General features: G+C 38.6%; 1 protein-coding gene across 1 annotated transcript in view; it reads right to left on the reverse strand.

The window, feature by feature from the left end:
- Positions 1-1,619: 1,619 nt before the first annotated feature.
- The window catches only part of LOC139741515 (DNA-binding protein RFX2-like), a 29,693-nt gene continuing 5,777 nt past the window's right edge, over positions 1,620-25,535 (reverse strand). Inside the window, exons 2-15 of the mRNA XM_071652098.1 lie at positions 18,765-18,878; positions 17,916-18,090; positions 16,806-16,971; positions 12,318-12,603; positions 11,234-11,415; positions 10,101-10,220; positions 9,251-9,482; positions 8,378-8,469; positions 6,084-6,235; positions 5,250-5,347; positions 4,519-4,668; positions 3,107-3,315; positions 2,475-2,623; positions 1,620-1,780 (exon numbers count right to left, since the gene is read on the reverse strand). Of these exons, the coding sequence (XP_071508199.1) occupies positions 1,620-1,780; positions 2,475-2,623; positions 3,107-3,315; positions 4,519-4,668; positions 5,250-5,347; positions 6,084-6,235; positions 8,378-8,469; positions 9,251-9,482; positions 10,101-10,220; positions 11,234-11,415; positions 12,318-12,603; positions 16,806-16,971; positions 17,916-18,084 (2,166 nt within the window). The 5' untranslated portion in view covers positions 18,085-18,090; positions 18,765-18,878. The remainder of the gene's footprint in view (positions 1,781-2,474; positions 2,624-3,106; positions 3,316-4,518; positions 4,669-5,249; positions 5,348-6,083; positions 6,236-8,377; positions 8,470-9,250; positions 9,483-10,100; positions 10,221-11,233; positions 11,416-12,317; positions 12,604-16,805; positions 16,972-17,915; positions 18,091-18,764; positions 18,879-25,535) is intronic.

Below are 25,535 nucleotides of genomic sequence, written 5' to 3' on the forward strand. Positions count from 1 at the left end.
TTTTCTTATTGCTTTTTCTCCAAATGCAACTTCGTACACCAAAAAAAAAAAAAAAACAACACCTACAAACCCCCCCCCCAAAAAAAAAAAAAAAAACCTGCTGTGGCAAGCATGAAATTGACTGAAGTCAAAAATCATGTGTTTTGATGTTTCAACAAAAGTGCAGTAATGTGCAGCTTGTGACATTTAAATTTTGCAGATTGCCTTCTAGAAAAATATATCAAGCCTGATAAAATGGCTGAAAGTACATTCCAGTACTGAAGTCAATGCTTCACAATACCCAGCAGCCCAATGTTACAGTGGAGAAAATAAATTCAGAGCGCTATATATCACTCATCTGCATTAAGATAAAATTTATTCACTAACCAGACTGTTGACTTCATGACAACTGAAACACGCACATCAACATCCTACTTTCAAGCAATTCTTATGGCAGGTTTAGAGAAATTTTCTTTATATTCTCCAACAGCAAAACATAAAAGGCAATCAGTTTCATCTCTCCAAATTCCAGACAAAATGTAGTTGTGGTATTTGTTGCTGCCGCCACATTTACACACTACACAGACATCTTGTCAGTTTCTTTGGCATTACACTCGCAAAGGAAAATACAACTAAATGCCACTAACACAAGCATAAGGCTTGCAATTCTTCAAGCGATACTTTGAATTAGCCCTGCAAATGTGCGTAATAGTTTCATCTGTGTGAAGGTCACGGCTGCTTCTAGTCTGTTAGATCGCACTGCCCGTGCATTGCATGCCACACAATGCAATTTCAACACATGGTTTCTTCTCATCATTCTGTTCACCTTTAAATTGTTTTGGCATTGTCATTTTATCTTTGCTTAGCATACTTCATTTCTCTTACAAATTTCATGCCGGGAAAATTTGGATCAGGATCAGTGTTATAGCAGCTGCACAGACAGGCTTATAAGGAGATCTCATACTTACTGCAGAAGTCCTTTAAAATGCTTCATGAAATGCCCAGAAGAACTATACTGTTTTAACCACCTCTTTAAGAAAAGTTCCCTTCTTGATACAGCATATTTGTGCATATCAGTCAACTAACTATTTAAATAACATAATTTTTGCCAACCAAATGATTTCAAAATACAGACAGACAAGGAGAAAACATAAGACAAAAACAAAACTACATCCACTGCTTTGGTTCGAGTCACCCAAGCTAGGCTCGGTCAGAACAAGATTGCACACAGAAAGCAAAGCCCTGATAGTTGACCTCCTGTGCAGCTTAATACAGTGATCTAGGCGGTCACGGTCAGTCAGTGGTGAGCCAAGGGTTTAGGATTACAGACTAGCCTGCCATCAAGTGGCTGATCCTTCACAACCATACAGATGACAAACGGGCACAACAAAATCTTAGCAGGCTTTGACAAAGAGTGCTTCACTGGCTCACCTGGCGACCCATGGACACACTCGAAAGGCGACCCTAACTCAGCCTTATGAACGAATGATTGTCAGACGTACAAGATGTTTGAAAACCAACATTTTCATTCCTACACATTTTTGTGAGGGGGGAGGAAAAAAAGAAGAAGATTTAAAAGGCCAGAAAAGAAATATACACAGTCCATCTCTTTCTCAGGGTAGGTAGATGCAACACCCTGTTCAGTTTGCACTGCCGTTGCTTCCAGTTGCTAATGTGATGGTCGAATTCGTCGTGGCACTGTTTGTTTCTACCGGACTCTTCTTTTCTTCTACCACATCTCCGTTCTCGGTGATGCTCTCCCCACTCATTGATATCCTCTCTCCTCTGCTGTCCACTTTATCTGGATCAAAGAGACAAGAGAAAAAAGTATCGTGTTAGCAGCACATTCTCTACTCGTGTCAGCACACTAACCCATTGAGGATAAGCTGATTTTGCTATAACACTCATTTCCCACAGACACCTGTCCGAGTATACTTCAGACTACTGTAAAACCAGAAATATTTGCGTGCATTTTAATTTTGCAAATTTGGCACGAGCCAAGATGCTCGGAAAATTTCTCTACACTATATGCATTGTATGCCAGTGATAATTCTTGTAAATTTTATGCTGCAAAAAAGGCCGGCAGTTACCAATTTATAACAGTTTACTAGTATATTTCTCAAATAACAAATCTATCTTGTCCCTTTTTTGACATATTTCAATCATGACCACAATTTCCACTCTCTCTCCTTTATAACAAGTCTGCTCCAATTCCAGCACAGCTTTTCAGCACATGAAATTTAAAAGCAATGTATATAATGATGATCTTCGGATCACAGATTTTTTCAGGTCCAACAGCTCTTGCTTCTTTGTTCTTATCCCCCACCCCCACTTTCTTGGTTTGCCCCTTTATGTAAGAAAACTACAAAAGCTCAACCCAACCCCTGTCATACATATTACACAGGGTATAAATTTGTCAGTGTTGACTATTGTCCCTCGCTTGAAACTGGAAGCAAGCCTATTTGAAGACTGTTTATGGAAAGAGTGGTCCTTACCCATGACAGCGATGGGCGTCTCTCCTGTAGCCGATGCCACCTTGTGCTCTATGAGATAGAACATGTACTCGTCGTACAGCAGGCGGATGAGGTGGAAGGAGCCGAAGCTAGCTGCACTGCGGAGTGTCAGGTCTCGGATGACCATTGAGCTGCGAGAGGGGCACACAGGAAGTACACTAAGCATGTTAGCACTAATATCTATTGAAAATGATTACTTTACTTTCCAGTTGCTCTAAGAAAGACAATGATACTTGATTTTCTCTGGTGAATGATACTGTATTGCAGAGTCTCCAGTTGTAGCCTTTCAACTGCAGTATGCTCCCATTATATCGCATACAGATATAAGGAAATTTCGTCAAGTATAATTCAGTGGCCCAAATTACTATCTATAATGGCTACAATGAAATTTCAATATAACAATGGAAAACTGTTGGCCCTGAGGACTTCATTATAACAGGAGTCACCTGTAGAACTTAAAGCTGACTACAATTAGTCAATTTCTCTTCTGACAAACCCAGATATTTTGTAAAAACATCTTCAAGCAGCATGAAGACTTCTAAAGTGGCCTTGGTTGAACCCCCAGAACCAGCCAACCACCAACAACATACCAACAGACCAACGCAGCTACGCACCTGTAGAAAGACCACTTGAGGAGGAACTGCCGAGCTGCCTTGGCAAATTGGGGCGAGCCTTCGTGGGGCTGGAGGACCTGGTTGACCACGCCTTTCAGCCACGCCGCCCACTGCTCCAGGGAGTTCTGCTGCTGCAATGTCCGCTTGAAGTCCTGCTCGAGCTGCTGGACAACGGAGTCTTCGCACTGGCATACCCACGATGCTTGCTCCTGCACGGGCAAAGGTCAATTTATTAACCTCACTTGCAAGTAGCCATGGCAACACAAGCCAGAATAATCATTTTCACATTGGCTGCAGTGCATGGTGCCAAGCCACTGAATCATATTGGCTGAAATCCAAGTAGGTGGTTAAGTTCTATTTCCTGTAAAGTCATTTGATGATTTGCAGTGTAACAGTGGATTTGGGAGATTGTATCAAAACGAGAGCATTGCCACAAAACATATCACTTAACTTTGATCAATATGTAAAAATAATAATTCTTTATCACTGAGGAGAACCATCTCAATAGGTGTGTGCCTTCCCTACAAAAAATGTTAGTCAAAATGCAAGCATCAGAATTTTTAAAGTGACCAAAAAAAAAATGTATAATTCAAAGCAAGAGAGAACTCTGAAGATTTGTATTTGATTAAGATAGGAAGATGTTATTTCTTAAAAGCTGCTCACAGAAAGAAAAAAAATACTACAGAACTATCAAAACAAAACTGACAAGGCCAGACTTTTGAGCATTACGTTTGACAATAATTGCCACTATGAGTGCAGGTGAGACTGCTGTTGTACAAGAGAGACAGTCTATCATGCTTGCAGTGATGCCACTTCAATAACGATTGGACTAAAATACACAATTCTGGTTACTGCCTCATTAACCTGTGTACATCCAACATAATTACTGATGAGTGGTGCATCATCATAATCACAGAAATCAGCACATGGCACAGGTATTCAACAAACTGCAAAGTCCTGAAAGGAAATCCTTTTAATTTCTTACAATATTCCCTGAATTACACAGGCAGCTTCCAAGCCATGTATTGATATGATCTATTTTCATTCGGCGATGTTATATTTTTAATAATAAGCAAACATTAAGATATGTTTTGCGCATATGCTACAATTTCAAGCTGCATTGAACCAGTGTTCCAGGACTCTCCCTAAAATGCACAGACATACACACAAAATTTGCAAGCAAGCATACATATCTTTACCTAGATTATTTGGCAAGTGTGTGCTGTCAAGTGGTTCTGTGAAATAACTCAACAGGGTTCCAGCACAACTGGAAAAATTCTGTAGCTTTGATTCTATAGCTTTGATAGCTTCCACATACAAACGTGTAGCTATAAAAATGTGTGATACACAGATAGCGATACACTTGGCTTCCAACAGACCGAAAGAATCCCCAAGTTTCCATGGTAACGTACCTGCACATTTGCAAAGTCTACCCTGTTGAGATCACTCAGCATCTGATTGATCTGTGATGTGTTTTGTAGGACAGCCCTGGCGGCCTGTGCCAAGTGGTTGAGGGAGGTGTAGCGTCGAAGGGTTTGGGCAAACGCTGTCACAGCTCCAACCTGTTTTATTGATCAAAGAAATACTTTTTTACAGACAAAGATCAGACCCTTTATGAGTTGTGTCAAATCACGAACAAATATCTACAAAATACCTTACCTACGCTGGACAAAAACATTTTGAATTTACCTAAATTTATGCTTACTGCCAAAAATAAGCACTTTCAAGAAATAAGCACATAAGAATGAATTTCTATACAAAAACAGACACAATAGCCAAAAGTTAGGTGAGAACTACACAAGCACTAACTCCAGAAAAGTTAAGGGAAAGGCAGTACCCTTTTAAATGTAAAGTGTGAATAACAATTTATATTTAGCTCTACTAGTAGGAAAGGAGCAAATTCCATGAAATCAAAATCTGATTATAGTCGATGCAGAACAAAATCTGTGTGTAAAGATAATTCAGATTACAGTCCACTCATGCAAGGAGGCAAATGCATAACCTGCACTTAATTTGTCATCTCTTGTGGTAAAGTGATTACTTGCAATGTTCCGATTTGAGGAGGTGGAATGCAAATCATGTTTCTCCTACAGATAAACCATCAAATGGGTGTAAACTGAGTAGCTCAATCATGACCTCTGACCTTTAAATTCAGCATCTCTTGTGGGGTGTTGTGCATGCTGTTCCTCAGCCAGCTCTCAAGGCTCTTGGCAAAATTCCTGATAGCTTGTGTCAAGGCACCTGCAAAAAAATGATGACAGACTTACACATTTTACCTGGACTTATAATATCATGTTAGTGATACAGTGCACTCCCGTTATAAGGAACATGGTTATCACGGAATTGTCGTTACAACAAAGTACAAATTCAGGTGGCAGAATTGTCATCTATATATATATCTTTACATACTTTACTGTTTGCCTATAATGAAATTTTGATAACAAAAGGAAACTGTGAGGACTTTATAATGGGGATCACCTGTAGTTTGACTTCTGCATGGTCAAATTTCAATATCCATAGTCTCGCTCTACTATTCTTCTTGAGTGCTACCAAAGAGACTGTAGCCTATGTGCTGACATTTTGATCTGTAAGGAGCAAGGAAGTGGTGGTCACCTCGTATACGGACGAGAAATAGTGTGGTCTTTAGTCGTTGTGGTTTTAAAGATGGGGTTATAGTGTACAGAATATCACGACTTGTTTGAGATAGAAATTCCCTAAATGTGGATCATCTCATATCCACAAGCAAAATAATCTCCGAACAATGGAAAATAGTTAAACACACTCTTCCTTCTTCTTTAAAAAAGACAGTATGCAGAAGCAACATTATATAATTGATTTAATTCCATTGCTAGTCCATGCATCAACACCAGATGAGAAAACAAAATGAAACTTATACTGCTATTAACTGATAGGCCCCATACCAGCTGATGTAAGACGAGCTCTGTGATGGCTAGCTAGGTTGGAGTGGGATACTCACTGGGGATGGGTCTGAGGACATCTGGAATCAGAACCTCGACAAGCCCCTGGTAAAGAATGTGATCATAGTGTTTGATGTATGTCTGGATCGGCAGCAGCTTACAGAGCTGAAAGAGTTTCTCCTTTGACAGCTGCTTCTCCTGCTCCTCATCTCTGAAATCAGGGTTGATTTAAAACATATAAAGTCATATACACAGGGTACTGTATACGCCATATATTTCGCGAGTCTAAAATTTCGCGAATCGGGAATCCGCGATAATTTCGCGAGTGGTCAAATTTGCCATCATGGAGTCCTATACTGAACAGAGAAATATGCATGCGCACGTCACATTCACATCGCGATCAGAGTCAATATTTTCGTGCGTCTTTAATTTCGCGAATAGCACCTGACTCGCGAAATTTGCGAAAATAAAAATCTCGCGAAATATTCGGCGTATACAGTAAGTGAAGTCAAATATACAATTGGAAAGAACTTATCAGCACAATAACATATTTTCAAACCTGAGCCCTACTGCATGAAAGTTGAGATCAAACTCAGGTCAGAAAATCAGACAAAAGTCTCTAAATACTCAATTCTGATTGGCTGATACCTGACTTATGTTTGATTTTCTGAAATACATTTGATTGCAGCTTTTATGCAAAAGGCCCCCCGCATTGCAAAATGAGTGAAGACTGCGACTATTACAGATGACTCACTAATGTACAACCCAATTTCAGCAAACACCATTAAAGTGACATCTTCACAGAGCGAGACTCCAGTCATGTTGGCTAATGTTTCTGCTTTGTGTCAGTCAATTCCTAACTTTTTTGTCTCATATCACTATCCTCTGTATTTCACCTTACCTTCCATCATTCAAGTATGCTTGAACATGGACATAAATTTCCCTTTGGGTAAGCTCTCGCCATGAGAGTATGTTTCCCAGGCAATGAAGAAATGTGACCCTGCACCTCAAAACAAACAAAAAGTCGCCAGACATAAATTTTTAGTTCAGACCATATTCTGAAAGAGCAGAATTTAAGTTTTAAAATGATGTATAACTCAAATCAAATGAACTCTCGTAACCTATCTAAATATTGGAAAGAAAGCACAAACTCAGGAAAAGTGTGAACTGAGAAGAGGCTCTGAAGTACAGTGTCTATTCAAGCACTTAATCTTTACCAAACCTTGCTGGCTGTGCGATGAATGGGACAAAAAAAACAGGAAGTAAATCACCAGAGTAACAACAATGAAGGGATTATCAGATTAAAGTGAAATTATGCATGCCTCATTAACACATTCTGCCCATAATTAATGCCAACTTTCAAAGCGGTAGCACTATCCTTTCAAAAGTTATTAGAGTTGAAAGTGAAGAGTGTGGACAAGGTTTTTCAGAAGTGAAAGGGATTCTAAAGACACACCTAATCACACTATTCTACCAAAAATGTTCGAGATAAACTGCTAAAAAAACACACTTTCCTGCCCATTTTATGATACCAAATTTTAGCATAATGTAAAAGAAGACCCGCTCTTTCAGAAAATATGAAAAAGTCAAGTTCGGCTAGGTTGACCCATTTCACTTATTTTCAGTCCTCACGCAAAATCAGTGTGTGCGACTTTATGTTCGTTTTGAGGTGCACGGTCACAAATTAATTTCTGTCAGAGAGATGATTACGTCAGACTTTCACAGTCTACAGCACTCAGAACTTTAGAATATCGAACTTATGCTAAATATGCAGTCATTTTCTCTTCAGAGACACAGCAAAAGGTTTTGAAAATATCATCGTGAGAATATGAAGTAACAATATTCATTAAAAAGTACTCCATCATGGTTCCACTGTGTCATTTCACGGCACTCTGTTAATGTATGATGTATTTTACATTCAGTTCTCATATGGCTATATGGTTGTAGGTATCATAATCTTGTCATCTCATTTACCACACCAGATTAGTGAGGTGGAGCTCTATTTTATCACAAGTTAATACTTCAAGAGTAGGGTATTTTGTTTTCTTTGTAACTGTTCTGCATTGATCTTTTTCAAATTTAATTGTCAAAATATCTTTATACATTGTATTCACAATATCTTAACTGCAAGTAGACCATATTTTATTTCGCAAAATGAGAACACAATACTACGGCACTGAAACACTTGGTGAGGTAATTAGACGATAAAGCAATCAATTTGCTCTGAAAGGTTGCCCTCCTGTTCAGCTGATCAGTCCCTAGAACTTTGGTCAAGCTACCCAAATAGAAAACAAACAGTCCTTTATTGGGACTATCATGTGGTGACATCAAAAACTCTTTTCACAAGACTTACAGTGCTGTGTCCGGCGGAGGACATCTCCAAAATGTCTGCCAGAGTTGCTCGATCAGTGGAAACTGCAGATTCACCACCACATCCAGTATCGACTGCAAGAAATGGCAGGGCAGAGACAAAAAGATACCAGTGAGTGTACCATAGTCGGCGTGTACTGTAGGTACAGTCTCTTCACTTAGCTATAACATTGTCAGCTGAAAAGCACATGGCTGACTAAATCCACAGACCTTGTTATACAAAGTTCTCAAATTTAGCAGAGATATGAAGCTGTTGGGTATTATCACAAGTATGCCGTAGCAGAGAAGAAAGAAAGACGGGTTGACAGCTGTGGCTAAAATCTCTCCCAAGACCTGTGAGCCAGTGACTGGGAGTTTTACCAGGTGATGACATCATTCTCTCATCCTATTTGCATAGTGTGATTGTGTCTGACATTGCAGCTTTCTGAAAAAGTGCATTTTTCATTTTAAGTAACTCTACACAAACCTTGTAAGACAATCTTGCTACCCATGTACCCTGAAAGATTGTGGTCATTTATGATGCCTGGGATATCATAATACCCCTCTGTGTGGCTCAAATTTATTCAAACATGTGCTATTACATCTATCTCTATGATGAATACTATGATGCATAAGCACAACTCAATGCAAATGTTGCTTATTCAGTAGACTCCCGTTATAACGAAGTCCTCAGGACCGGCAATTTTCTTTCGTTATATCGAAATTTCGTTATAACCGAACAAATAAACAATAGAAATACATAGAGTGGTTAATGTTGCTGCCTAGATTTTTACTTTGTTGTAACCAGAATTTCGTTATAACCATGTTAGTTATAACAGGAGTGCACTGTATCTATCACACTGTATCCTCCACCTACCTCACAATGTTCCCGATATAATGACTGAAAGATGTCGATGTCGTCTGGTTCGATGCCCTCCGGCAGCATGTCAGTGGCCACGATGAGTTCCTTGAATTCCGGCAGCACTGTAGTAGAATCTCCAAGGAACTGTTGGTGTTGCTGCGTCTGGCTCTGGGGGTGGTCACCTGCGTTACCCGCCCCTGCATTGGCGCCATCTTCCGGCTTGGCACCCATGGGGGATGGCTTGAATCTGGAGGAGTTAGTAGTCCCACATACTTTCATTCATGTACAGATAGCAAAATATGTCTCCTTTCACAACATGTATACTGTAAATATACATTGAAAACTCGCCATTTTCCTGCCTTTGTTTGATTACAGTGAATCTTCTTCATCATCAATCGGTGCACATGAAATGCACATGCTGGAAAATATTCCATTCACAAGATTTGGTGACTTGCCAGGAGCTGATATCTGCTTACTTGATCCATTTATGAGTACAAAAATATATTCAACCACAAAATATATAAATACTGGGGTAAAAAAAAAATACTGAACAATATGTGAACTCCTCAGGCCATATCATTTTCAAATTTGGCAAACATACGGAACAATATGGAGAAAAGATCAATTTGCCATTTCATTTATGATACAACTTCTTTCAATAAAAATTTCCTTCTTTTTTTTTTGCCATGTCTAAAACTCTGAAGCATTTACTTCTTGCTCACAAACAGAAACCATTATATGATTTCTGTTCTGATACTTTGGAATTGTTGCAAACTACACCTTGTGTATGCATGGGCACTACAGCTTGTTCATATTTCATAATAATTTTTTCCATATTGCAAGGTCGCAGGCAAGCAATCATCACCTCTTTGCAGAGTTGACAGGCTGTTGTCTCATGGCAGCATGCCCACCGTCATCTTGGAACTGATTTAGGGAGGATGTGCTCTTGATGCGAATCCCATAGTAATGGTACTTGGAGTTCCCTCTGTAAAGAATCATATGTAAATGTTGCACTATTACACATACTTTCAATGCATTGAGCATTCTAATAATCAGGGTCATAGGTCATTGAGTAGAAGCATACAATTTGCCACAAAATACACTAAATATCCAATTTGAGTGGTTGAGTAACTTATTTAAAACTGGGATTTTTTGTATTCCTCTGTACACATATCTTTTTTTTTTCTTTCTTGCTATTTAACCAGTTAGCAACACTGTATGCGCTCGTCACTACAGTAACTCTCCTGTATGGGGCACGCTTCCCAGACTTTTTCAGAACATGGCCCACAATGGTGCCAGATTATGATTTATTCAATAAAATTGTCATAGCAGCATATGGACATGAGACTGTAATACAAAAGGAGTACCTTAACATTTTCACTTAAGTGACTGTAAGACACTTTAAATATGCATGGATATGATTATGTGCATTCCATCCGAGAAATCATTTTTTATGGATAAAATTGAAGCATGGCTTACAGAAAGCTTGGAAACTAGGGCAATCACTTTCATGAAGAATTCCATGATTTACTTTTTTTTCTTCTTTTTTTGCAACCATCTAGTCTGCAGCTGACCTCAAACATTGCAAGAATTAGTCTAACTGCATGAGACAATAATGTACCCAACAAATGCTCTCAACTTTAAGAATGAGACAGTTTGTTATTATTTTACAGGTACATTACACACAAATTCCTCATTTCCACACACCACAAAGCAGAGACAAAACTGCTAGAAATGAAGAGTTTGTTCGCAAAAACCGATAAGTCCATATTTGCCAAATGGATATATTCGCGATTAAAGGTCAAGAAAAATAAAGAGAATAATAAGAAAATTTTTGCTTCTTTTGACCATAACTTCAAAAATGTACGTTTATATGTAGTGACCAATATATCATTTAAAAGGTATTATTTTGTACTTTATGACAGAGACCGTACTTCAATATCTTCAAAAATGGACTTATCGGTTTTTGCAAACAAACTCTTCAAATAGAACACGTACCTTGTGCCCAATCTTCTTGTCCGGAGCCCTAGGAAGACTGATCTGATGAGCTTGCCGAAAGAGGCAGCATTGACGGGGTCAAGCTTGTGCTCCTGACAATGCCTCAGGTAGTGATTGTAGAGCGTGCTGCGTGGCAGACTCACCCCCTCCGCAGTCTCATAGTTATCCAGCAACCACTGTACCTGTTGAACCAGTGATACAGGGATACAGACAAAGGCTAGCATACATTGTTCAGCCAACATCCAACAGTTATACAAACTAGGAAGGAATATCAATGTAGAGCAAGTCTCATACACTCCTGATGTTAAACCCATCATGATCGACCAAACCCCCTATCTTTACCCTGCAGTCTAATGATGAATTATAGTTTCTCTGCTGACTTATACAAGCACATGATGGCACACTATGCATTTTATTCTCAACAGCAGGGTGCTACATAAGCACTTGTCAGATTGCCCTGGGCAAGTAAAAATCAAATTTGGGCAAGTATTTTTGAACGACGAGAACAAATGCTTGCCAAATTAGGCAAGCAAAAAGTTTTTAAGCCACCTTTTTCACTTATCCTTCCCCCCCCCCCCCCCCAACAAGCCCATAAAGTCAACCATATAGAAGCCCAAAGATAATGGCTGTTTAGTGATGCAACATACTTTACATTTCATTTCAGCAACTTTCCAGCACTTACATGAAGAAGCCCCAATGCAATGCAACTGCAATACTTGATCGGACCAAGTTTGTTACTCCATACTTGTGTTTAAGCGTGTGAATCAACGCATGCTGTTTATCCACATGACTGTGTTTCATCAAGCCCTTTACTAACACATGATTTTCTATTTTATTTCCTTATGCTTTGATTTCTCTTTTCAGACAAGTAAAATTAATGTTCAGGCAAGTGTTTTGCAGCAAATTTGAAAATCTGCTTCCCTGACCGGGCAAGTGGTAAAATAAAGCTGTGTAGCACCCTGAACATTTATAGATGTATGGAGATACTGTATCTACAGAGTGGTGAAATTATGTTCTGATGTTTTTTAATTTCTGAAAGTAAAACTTTTTGAAAATGGTGTTCCTTGTCAAGGTCAAAACTCACTGTTGCTGGCGACGCCCTGGTGGTGTGTGTAATGGGGTGTCCATCACCATCTATGCTGTGGCCCTGCACTAGGTATGTTCTCCCTGGCTGGGCAATCAGCTGTGACGCCCCTTGAAGCACTGATCCCCCAAGAACCCCTCCAGGAACAATGGAACCACCCATTACTCCAGTGATGGTGTTCTGAGTGCCCAGCGTTTGAAGGTTGGCTGTCGAGGAGCCAGTGCCCTGCCCCGATGCAAAGTAGCTCGCAACCGGTGTCGCTTGCGTGTACATCGTTGTTCCTTCACTGTAAGGATAGGGGTTGGTCCTGTTTCATCAATCGTTGTTGATTTTTTTTTTTTTTTTGGTAGTAGGTGGTATTTTTTAAAGATTTCGGATGGTAGTGGTGGTTGAGTAGTTGTTGTATGGTGATTTGACACAGCACACCACACACGGATTTTGTTTAAATAGAGACAGCGCCCCCACGTGGTGATGAGATGACAGCACACAAGAGGATACAAAACAGCAAGGTGAGGATGAAGCGATGGGAACGCAGCGTAGGAAGGAAGGTGTATAAATGTTTGGAGGAAAGACACACAGGATTAGTCATGTTAGTTTGGCAAGATCTAATGGGTACAATATATTCCTTCAGTATTCTCTGCACTCTTCTGTAGGATACAGGGCACAAACAGTCTTGGATTAACTACTGGGGACTCCACCCATGCGATTTATCTACAGCATACGGTATCATATTCTCAAACAAACTTCTAAGCTAACAAACAAATTGCCACACTCATTCTGACTAATGATATGAGCTAGGGGAATAATATACAGGGAAATAATAAATACTTGATAGGGAAGCAACTCTGCCAGGACGCACACACATAGTATATCTACAGTAAATTCATACAGCATTTATGGCAGGCCATATTGTCTTGTCTATCATCCAAGGCCAGGTTTATACATAGCATACTGCAAACAAACTGTAAATAAGTACATGTAACATGAAGACTAAAACAAGTCTCTTCCATGCAGTATTGCTTAAGAGGACAACATCAAAATCTAATAAAACTGAGGGAGACTTACTCTAAAAATCAAAGTAATGATAAATGATTTTCCATCCAATTTCACATTTTTTAAATTTGATGGATACACGAGACCATATTTCTGCAAAAATGGTAAAAACAATGTACAAGCAACTAGAAAGCAAGCCTTATATGTATGCAATACATACTCCATTCCCAAAAAGAAAAAAAAAAAAGGTGCTTTATATGTACGTAATACATTTTCCATTCCAAAAAAGTGTGTGTGTGTGTGTAATAACGGGTGGGGAGGTAGTATTATCACTAAAGTTGAACTTGGCATGCATGTCAGTTCAAATTGCAGATGACAAGTTTTCAAATAGCAATTTACTGTAGTAATTCTGTATGCAACGTTCATTTAACAACCTCGGTGCTCTATTTTGCAAGTGTTATTTCTATGTTGTTTTATCATACAGCTTGTTGTCGTTTTTTTGTCTTCTATCATCACAAAAAATAAAAGAGATCACACAAAATGGATATCAAAGAAGTTCCATGAAAGTTACAGATAATGTGGCTATAGTCATTATCAAGGAACAATTTGCAGACCAAAAGAAAAGAAAGAAAAAAAAGAAAGATTATTCACTTTCATCAGGGAGTCCCTTTTATAGGACATTGCAATCATGCCATAATTTCTTGTGTGGATTAACTTCAAATTATGTCTGGGTGCCTTTGTAAAACACTGCATGGATTTTCAAATAGGTGTTAGTACTAGTCTCGTTAATATCACAAGCTAAGTATGCAGACACATGTATTAATGATGACATATAAAATGTGTCATTCCACAATGCAGATGAGGCTCAAAGGCTGTTGCGGCATGGCATAGTAATCAGATGATCATACAGATGGAATGTGAATAGGAGGGGAATGAGAATACTATCAATCCAAATTTAGCTGAACCAAAGAGATTTTTCTCCTCCCCACCACTAGAGGGCGGACTCTACAATGGTGTCAGTGATTCCATGGGGGCTGCCATTGTACCCACTTAGTAATGGCGGACTTTGCGTACTACAGTAACATTTATACAGCACGTATTACGCGAGCTTTTGAGCTTTTATGCGAGTGCGCCCTTGTGATTTGGCTGCTCCTCCATTGCTCGTTTACTTGCGTGTTAGCATGAGGGGTGAGCCCACCGCCATCGCCATCCAGTGCTCCCCTTGCACTCACAAAACAATAGTACAGGGCCTATGAAGAGTCCGCACTCTAGCAGTCACTGGGGAAAATCTCTTTGAGCTGAACCCAAGTAGTCACTCAGCAAACATTTGCAGCAAATGTGCCATGATTAAAAACATTTTCACATGTGGAATGCAGCACTCTTATGGGACTCTTTTTATACGACATCTTGAACAGTAAATCAGTATTCTTTCTAGCTTTTCACTTTGCATGAATATGCACACACTGTATGGTATATGTGAGAGAAGAAAATAGTTTCCATGCTGGTGTACGAGCAGGAATATACTACAACTGTGATGAACATATCAAAATATGAAAGTACAGCTTCAAAATCCAATGCAGTGATGACTGATCAATTTACTTTGAGCTTCCTTTGCAAGGCTGCACATTTTGACTCTTTGCCAAAAATTCCAGCACTCAGACTTTGGTTATGATTCATCAACTTTGACAAAAGTTTCACTGATTAAATGCCTAGTTAAACATTTTGCAGCTTTCACCTGCTCTTCCCAAAGCTGAAGGGTATTTTCTTCTGTAGTATGCAATCCACAACTTTGTAAACATCATAGATAACACTTGCTGACTAATCTGGAGAACACTTGCTGGCTAATCTTTTGAACGAAACTGAGAAACTGAGTGAAACCCACTATTTATATGTGTTATCAATTTTTTTGCAGGTAACTTCAATTTCAATTGCTGCCTATGTTACTGCCCTTGTTGAGCATAATTTGGTCAATGTCACTGGTTGTTGCTTGTCCGCAATTCATGTATGAGCCTGACATACTTCTTTCTTCCGCTAAGATGTACTTCTAATGTGAGGTGTACAAACTTGTATTAAAGGGGAGACTAGTAACCCATACGATCTGCTTTGATAGGGACACTTTACCATTTGTCGTGATACATGTTGGCCCAAAGAATAGTGAATGAAGAGATGAGACCAGTGTTTCAATGCACTCACTGCACAGTGAATGAAGTCATTACATAAATTGTATCTCAGTGTGGGTGTCAAGTAACAATGTTTGTGTTGTCATGCGAAGAGGACGTTGTGACAATAGTCATGCGACAGATAGAGAGTATAATTTCCAAATACTGAACTGCACTGATATGCAAAACATACATTCCACTAATACAAGACAGAATCATGCGGGTTAATGTACAATAACAACACATGCATGTGTGTCCTGGCACGTGGAACAGCTCTTTATCAATGTTATCTTCAGTGAGTTACACTTCCAATGTTAAACTTCCTTGATTCCCATGAATAGTTCAAACTTGTACATTATTCAGAGATTAAATAAATTTAGAGGTGAAATCGATGAATACATGAAAATTTGGCCTTTTCTTTTTCTTTTTTATTTGAGTGAATGGGAGCAGAATGTGATTTGGATGGAAACCAGCATTAGCTTGAAATATATAACGAAACTACCAAAACATAAAGTTAAACCTTTTTACATCAGAGCAAAATCAGTATGTCTACTAAGTATAGCACCCTGGTACATGAGCTAAGTGGACACCATTAGAAGCAAGCATGCAGCTTTAGGGAAGAGTACTAGTATACTATCTGGTTTATATTTCTTGTATTCACTGCTATCTTTGCTATAGATACAAACTGATTTTTTCAAGTCTCTTTTAGTCTGTACAAATTCCCTATTTTGACTCATTAAACTCATTGAGGACAGGCTGATTTTGCTATACACGCATTTCCCACAGACCCCTGCCCGAGTATACTCGGGACTCGTCCTCAACGGGTTAATTAACTACAATTTGAAGCCAATGATCATTGTTCTGTAATGGCTTAAATAAAAATATTTTGTATCCCAGAGGAGATATTGCATCGGCTTTAATCAAAGTGGTGCTTTGCTCAAGTACAAAATGGTGTTCACATTGCTCATGTCTAAGGGTTGTAACTTTACAGGGGTGGTGGGGGGGGGGGGTAACTTTGAGAAAAATCACTTTATGAGCTCATTTAAAGATTCAACCTTGAGAGTCATGTGAGTTATGACAAACAGAAAAGTTTGGCTCCAGGAAAGTCAAAATTATAAGTGCACTGCATTGCAAGGCAAAAGATAGATAAGAACAAAATTGTCAGAAATGAAAACAAGAGTGTCAGATTCACACATATCATTCTAAGCATTGCTCAAGTAGAAACAGTTAAAAGAATAAAAACAGAAAATGTCAGAAGAAAAAAAAAGTAAATGGAAAAACCAGTGCAGACAAGATTCATCACACGACTATAATTGATCTTTCTGAATGAGCTCACATAGCGCCGTTAGCATAGATGGGACTTGAGTGTCGATGGTCTGGTCCCTGTACGTACTGCACTTGTCCTTGATAAATGGTGGGCTGAGCAGCCCGCTGCAGCTGGCCTGCAGGGGTAGTCTGCAGGGTCACGGTGGTACCGGAACTGGGCGTGTCCATCACCTCTGCCAGTCAAAAAGGGATGGGAGGCAAAAGGATGGTATGGAAGAGGCAATTACAAGAGAACATTTGTGTGTGACTGCTTGGAGTTTAAAGGTAGCACTGCAATAATTCTTCTATAGAGATATTGGTTCCTGGTCTCTACAGAACTTACTCCCAAGAATCAGATTAACAATAGAAAGAAATCATTAACATTCTGGAATTTGCTGTGGAAAGTGCTGCTCTAATTTCCTTTGTCTGTGAAATGTATGTATTTCACATGGTCTACAAATATTTCCACGTGTTTGCTCTGTGTCTTTTAATAGGAAATATTTACCACATTCAAATATTATATTTTCAGAGAGCAAAAAGCACATAAAGAGGTATATCAAGCACATTAAGCCCACATTAGACAAGGACATTTGAGGGGAGCACAAGAACTCTTCATTGCTCATATTTACTGGCAGTGTGACATTTCAAAGCCATTGACTTGATCTGCCTTGTATGAAATAAGTTTCAATGATCAATAGCCACTGGCTCAACCAAATGACACTCTGTAGCAGGCAGAGGAGGCAATCAATATACCAGTGCCTTCTTTGTTTTTTTTTAACTGAGAAGGCTATTAGCTGACTCCTTTGTTTCATAATCTTAAAGCCAATGGATTTGACCTGCATTTCACAAGGAGCTTCAGAATGCCTGCTTCATTAAAGAATTCTGTGGTCCAGAACAAAATGTATTGAATAAATCAGCCCATAATTAGCATATATTGCGGGCAAGTAGTGCTAATCAACTTCCTCAAATTCAAGCACTCTTAGAATTACAAGGCATGTTTCAGTATTTCACTTTCACTATCCTGATTAAAGCTGATACAGCTCTCAAACCAATGCTGCAACCAATACAGCATGCTGTTAATACAGCATGCTGTTACGGGCACACTTGCAGTGTAGCAAATGACACAGAAGAAGTGACTAACTTGCTACTTGCAGAAACTGCTGGCCTCCGGACTGAATGGTGTGTGAAGCGGGCTGGATGGAGTGGGCGGTGACGGGCTGTGTTGCAATGATTGTCGTCTGCGAGGTCTGTTGCTGTTGCGCCTGACTGGATATAGTCTGCATGTCATTCACAAAGCTCTGTGTTGCCATAATACACTGCAATGAGAAAACAGGATAAAAACTGTTATTCACTTCAGACACTTCCTATAATGTACACATGTAGCTGTAAATAATAAATACACAATGTAATACTCTGTTTACATTCATGATATGGGCATGTGGAGAATCTGTGTGCAAGAATCTCTGACTGACAAAATGAAAACTTTGAAATGCCATCAACCCAACAGCTTACAGAAAGGGAAAAGTACATGTACATATTGAAAGTGGCAAAGAACAACGTTCAGTTTGAAGTCAGCATGTGTGCATTGTAAGCAGTCCACATTGCAAATATACATAGAAGCAATGATGAGGAGATATCATGACATGACTGTTAGAACTACATGTAATTATGTAATGCATGAAATGTGTTTTAGAAAATGAATGGTCCAAGATTGATGGGTGGGAATGTTAATGACCTCCATACACAAAATTCTGCCTGGAGACGTGGAGTCTGCAGCAAAGCGATGTTATATACAAGGTAAAAACACCTCGAATGAATTATGTTGAATGGCAACAATGCATAACAATGCACAGTCAGAATGATGAGGAAAAGATGCAGGGAAAACAATGGCAGAAAGTGAACAGACAAGAAGAGGAATCTTGTACAACTACAAAGGGGATGCCTAAGCTAATGATTCAGTGTGGACTAGGTGCAAGCCAACAAAACGTACCTTTGTTAGTTGAGCTTCACCCGACAGAAGAAATTACAGTGTGAGGTGGCTCAGAGTAAAAGGAGCTTGACTATGGATGGATATCATTCATGAAGCTTGTGTGGCCATTATACACTTTGAAGAAGGATAAACAGGATAGAAAAGAGTTGATCATGAAGAGCATGGAAGACTGAAAGTTAGGCACTGAATTATGTCATACAACAAACAATTCTACAAAGTACAAGAAATCTCACTGCCATTCCACAATATAAAAACGGGAACATTAAAGCAAAAAAAAAAAAAGAAAAAAAAGAAAGAAAATGGAGGAAGTACACATACAGTACAGATGGGTCTTTGCAATTCTGATACAGTTAACTGTAAAAGTTGTTATTTTCACAAACAGATATTGTTATGAATGAGGTCACAGACATTTCTGTGAGATGTAGTTTTCACAATTTGACACCGAGGCTATTGTAACATTGCACTAATGCCTGTCCATTCACTCTGCCACTTTATGCAATGAAGATTAGATGGCAATATTTTCGCCTGTTGTTAAATTTGGGGCCCAACAGTAATTTGCAAATTTCTCCATCAAAATCCAGCAATAACAACATGGATGAAAACAGGTATATCCTGTATCAAGCTTGAATCAAAGGCCCACCTTCCAATTACATCACACACAATGCACACAAATTCCAAGTGGACGCTAAAATGTGTTGATTAGTAGGTGTGATCATGGTGAGCTATGGTGTACATGTGTGATACACATGAAATGTGATAAACCATGAGAAACACGTAGCGGTAGATCTCACAGACGTAAACATTGAAACAGAAATAAAATGTGACAAGGTTTACTGCAATCCTAGTGTACAAGTATCCTCTCACACAATCAACAGAGATTTGTAAGATTGCCTTCGCAAGAATAATCATCCAATTACACGATTGTACATACTCCTGCAAGATGTTCAACACTTATTACTACGTTAAAAACACTAAATTTGACTTTGATAATAACGGCAGAAATTCATCTTAGTGAAGGGACTGTCTCTATGTAGGTAGACACGGGCACAATGTACAATATTTATAGACTTTAATATCACCAATGACCTTTCACTACATGCCATTTGGCACGGTTAGGGGCCAAAGCTTGCAAGAGTGTCTTGCTGCCATCAAAGCCACACATGCCACACATTTGTACCCTCACACAGGCAGCCTACGTTCACATCCAATGAACATGGGCCTTTTTATCAATCAAACTAGCATGCACCAGATGCACTTAGATTGACTCTCACACAGGCAGCCTACTGCAGACAGCCTAGTAGGTCAAACATCGAGTACAAATTTAGACAGAGTAAGAATTGGGGATTACTGTGCCTGGTCAACAGGCAGACAGAGCAAAGGAACGGCAAGCAGAGGCAAGAGCTGAATTAATTTGACAGAAGCTAATGCAGACTTTAATAGTCATCAATCTCCCCCCCCCCCCCCCCCCCAAAAAAAAAAAAAAAAAAACCAACCAAATAAATATATATACATATATACATTGTGTATATATACTTAATGGAAATACTAGTTACTAAACAATGTGAATGTCCCTTATCAATCCAGAGTGAAACTGGCCATGTTCAGGTTACAATTCAAATTAATGCTGCTACACACAGGGATGCCAGTTAGAAAGAAAGAGGGGGTTTGAAATACATTACACTTGTATGAAGCTACCCTTTATATGATAAAGCCTGAAATTTGATATTATCAGGACCTAAATTCAGGTTTTTGACTGAAAACAGGCATCTCCATGTTGTGTGATAGCGAAGCAGACTGAGGATCAGTGTCTTTACAATGCAGTATGCAGAGAGATTTATACACTGTAGGCTGCTCTGTGGATCACTAATTTTCATATTTCTGCCAACTACAGAATACATTTTATTTGGGTCCTTGCACACCACCCAAACTAGAGTTACTAATTTCACAGGTGAAGAAAAAGGTGGGTGCAAGGTACTAGTACATGTTGAATTCAAATGTTTGCTATCCCTAGGGACATACCTGGGATAACATTAGACTAGATGTATTCCTTAACTTTTAAAATCAATACTCAATTTTCCATTCACTAGAAGACTACAAAGCCCTCGGGAACACTTTCTATACTACAGGAAAGCAAAATACATAGAGGATGTCAATGGTATTTTTAAATTATGGTTCTGAGAGCGATATTCCAACGTCTCCCATTTTGCTTCTTTTTGCTCTCTTTTTTTATCAAGATTAATCCCTGATTTAAGAGTGCAGGCTACCTCTCTTGTCATGTTCAGCCATTTGTGGCAGGGTCTTCTCTGACAGCACTATTACTCATCAGATTTCTTGACACTATAATTGGATATTTTGCTTGACAACATCCTGAAGCGCTGCAAAAATGCTTGCTTCTCTGGAAGGGATAGAGAGGAGAATAGGATAGTTTTTTAAGTGAAGTGCTCACGAAATAAAATCCTACACCATCAATTCACATGTGGGCACTGCACTCCACTGAACATCAAGAAGAGTTCCACTAAAAACAAAACAAAAAAGTGAGAAAAAAGAACAACCCTGAGGTCATGTGAACTTTACGGGGTTGTGGTCATGTCCTTTGCTCAGGACTTGCATGAACTGCTGGCTAACGCCCTGATCATCTTATAAAATGCTTCCTGACATTTACAATGACATCTAAATCCAGCTCCATACTGTTTGCAGGCACACTTCAGTGCTTCAAGCAGTAAAGTAGGTGGTGCATTTAGTCTAACTTTTATTTATGCACACAAGATCTTATGAAGAGGAACTTCAGGATCAATTGTGTGCCAAGATGCACTTGTATGATGCAAAACTGGAGCAAAGCTTTGGCTTAAAAAAAGAAAATATTAAAAGCTGCATTATGAAATTAAAGCTGGTAGCATTCAATGTAGGCAATGGCTATGTGCGCTCTTATATAGTCCATGGCTTTTTTTATGGCATTTGGTTCCTGTAAACCTAAAACAAATTTTATGAAACCTTATAGAAGTTTTGTAATTTCAAGCTTATTTAATTCATGGACATTGGTCACCCGGAACACGAAAGATATACATTGTTTTTGTCAGAAGATGAAAAATGAGATTCAGACTTTTCACATAAGTTGTAATTTGATATATTTCATTTATATTCTCAATATCTGTTTTTATATAAAGTATTGTTTTATCTATTATTTGGTCACCGGTTCCAAGTTTAGGTTTTGGATATCCCCTTCCTCATATGACTGTATATACATTGTACAGTGTAGATCTACACACACACAAACTCTAACACATTTTTGTTGTTGTTGTTAGGTATTTAATTGTGTTAAGTCGAGTTCTCTGAGTATATTTCTATCGTCTTTTTGTCTGATTATTTCTATTACTGCAATTATTTTAACGTATCATCATGTCGACTGCAAGTCATTTTGTGTATAATTTTTTTTCTTTTGCTACTGAAATAATTTTGATGAATCATATTAATTTGTCGACCGTAAGTCACTTTTTTTTAATGATTTCATACCCATGGTGTATAAGTTTTAATGCGTATTTATCGCTGTTGTTTTTAAATGAATTTTAGATGACTGTACATGTCAAGTGGACCCCTTTGAAAATCAGCTGTGCCGAAAGGGCTATCCACCCTATTGCTGGAAATCAATGAATGAATGAATAAATAAATGAATAAATAAATAAATACATAAACGAATAGAAAAATAAATGGCAAAGCTGACAAAACCTACTCTAAAAAAATGGATTTAAATAGTTAGCAATGTTTTACGTGCCTTGAGTTTGCACAAATTTGATGCAGCTTTGAGCTGCAGACAAGTCCTACTCATAGTTGAGCACTTTAATAGTACATACATGAAAGTACACAAATATCACATAACATTTTCTCCTTTTGATGGATGTGCAAAGCCTAACATTAGCTGTTGACTACAAACATACAACACCTATTTAGAATGTAGCTACATGTATCCGATTGGTCGATTGCCCATCACGTGACATTTCTGGTCCATGCTGATAGAGATTTATGTACGTACATTGGTGAAGATCAAAGGGAAATTCAGCTGATGCCAGTAGTGCCTCAGTTATACAGTTAATAGCCAACCCCCACCACCCCCCCCCCCCCCAAAAAAAAAAATGTACTTGAAGGGTAACAACTCACAAGTACAACAAAATTGACAATTTCTTCTGGCTTACATGTAGTTTAGCAAATAGACCCCTGAAACAAAAGGTACAAGGTATAATGTTTTTGCTCCATGAATGCCATACTCTGAGAATCCAGCGTATGTGTTTTACGAGCCATAAAGAATACAAGAAATCAAAACTTGTGCTCAAAATCACCAATAAGGTTCAAGAGAGGAGCAGTTTTACCTACAAGCACTGCAATGATGATGGTAAACAAAAATACAGGTACTCCTACACATTTAACAGGGCTGCTAACCCTCATGCATCAAAATCAAGATTCCAAACAGCTATTTGGGAGTCTCAGATGTCGTCTTGATGGGCAACATGTACAAATGTTTAAAGGGTGTGTACAGATCTGGTCGAGGTGAAGATTTACACTATAGCTTGTAACGTTTTGCGAGATATTCAGAAACTACTCTATGAGATGTCAAAGAGCATTCAGTTCTAAGGGATATTTAAAGTTTATTCAATGAAAATCGGTTTTGAAATGGTTGAGATATATCCAAAAACAAGGTGAAACAAAGATATCTTAATAAAGTTCTGGTATGTCGCCTTTTATTATTAGCACTTTTCTGGATATCTCAGCCATTTGAAAACAAATTTTCATCAAATAAACATTGAATCCTTCTTAAAATTACATGCTCTTTCATATTTCATAAGAGGCTTTTCATTATCTCACTTAGGAATGTTCAAAACATGAATCCCTGCCTCAACCAGTACTGTACAGTCCCTTTAAAGCAAGTTTGATTCCCAAATTAGGCAACTTTCCATGCTCTATTGTCAGGACATACAATGTAAAGAAATGAATAGTGTTTTTTGTTTTTTCCCCCATGATTTAACTGATGAGGGAGATTCCAGCAGAATCAGGGCAACTTGGCATTTCTGCATGCTACAATGTATGTACCTCGTCCCCCCCCCCCCCCCCCCCCCCCCCCAATGGTACATGTACAGTGTATAGTCATAGACTGTCATAAACAGAATGAACACCATGACTGAAAGAAGTATGGATGTGAAATGTATACTAAGCTAGACAGTACACGTATATAGTTTTGGTTAAGTCCTACTTTCACGTTTCTAACATTTTTTTTTTTTTTTTTGGTGAGATAACAAGAAATCTCTTATGAAATATGAAAGAACAGGTAATTTTCAGAGAAATTCACCATTTATTTGATGAAAATTGGATTTGAAATGGCTGAGATCCAAAACAGAGCAATCGTAATAAAAGGTTGGACCCACCTTTTTACTACAATCGCTTTGGTTTACTTTTTAGACGTTATGTCTCAGCCATTCCAAAACCAATTTTCATCAAATAAAATTAAATGGTATGCTCTGTACTATTTCATGAGTGGCTTCTTGGTTATCTCACAAAAAGTTAAAAGCCCAATCCTCATCTCCACCGGTACTATACCATCCCCTCAAGATAACACAAATTTTGTATACTTGCAGGAGAGTGCACCATGATGATTATGCAAACAGACAGAGGCACAAAAGAAAGCTCAACCTGCAATTGTACACACTTCTAGTGTTCTCCAATGGCTGGGAAGGATTTTGTGTGATCGCTGATGTGTGTCAGGCAAACATCTGGTTCTTCTGTTTAAGTGTGAACAGGGACAATCGGCATGGAGCCGTCAATCAATACAATGAATAATTCATTGACCACCATTTACAGTCAACAGCACCACAGAATGGCAGGTACCTGGTATTCTTGGGAATGAACATCTTGGGAATTGTACTTAACCATCAAAACTTTTAGGGAGTACAGTGCATCATTGTAACTTACTTTTTAATTGTCTCAATTGCATGTAGGGGAGGGGGTGTCAAAATTATCATCTGCCTAGGGCTAAATACAATTAGAAAAGAATGAATATCTACAATGTACTTTGCTTGTACATCAAAGCAAAATCTCTGGACCAGAATGATTGTTTTAAAGCTTGTTGGTGACCGTGGACACAAAACCATAAGATTTCTTAATAGGACTTTACTGCTTTATTCATGATAATTTCATAACTTGATACAAAAAGTGGTGAGACTGCAATGTGACTGAGTCCTGACTAATGAGATTCTGTATCTAGTAAGATACAACACACAGATGTAGTACTGTTTTTGTGAGCATATCATATTTTAAATGTTATAGCCCTACACTGCAAGTCTAAAAAGATTCCTCAACAGAGACACTCGTTTTAAACACACTGTCTCATAGACAGCACCAGGTCAGTTTTAGGAGGCCACCTAGGGGCCACTCTGACATTTTAAGGGGCAACACCTCTGGGTTTGGAGGACCACCTTGAGGCTGACCTGAAAATCAATGGACACAACCAGCGCCACCCTTTTGAGGCCACCTTGAGGCTGCCTTGAAATTTACTGAGCAACACCTTAAAGGACAAGTCCACCTTCATATACATAAGGATTGAGAGAATGCAGCAATAGTAGTAGAACACATCAGTGAAAATTTGAGGAAAATCAAACAATCCGTTCAAAAGTTATGAATTTTTAAAGTATTTGTGCAGTCAGTGCTGGATCAGAAGACTACTACAGTGTATGATGTCACATGCGTACAACTATATTCCCTATAAGAAAAATAAAAAGAGAATTTTAC

This window comes from Diadema antillarum, unplaced genomic scaffold (assembly GCF_040938485.1).
Source record: "Diadema antillarum isolate AM-2024a unplaced genomic scaffold, OU_Dant_1.0 seq00000932_RagTag, whole genome shotgun sequence".
NCBI lineage: Eukaryota > Metazoa > Echinodermata > Echinoidea > Diadematoida > Diadematidae > Diadema > Diadema antillarum.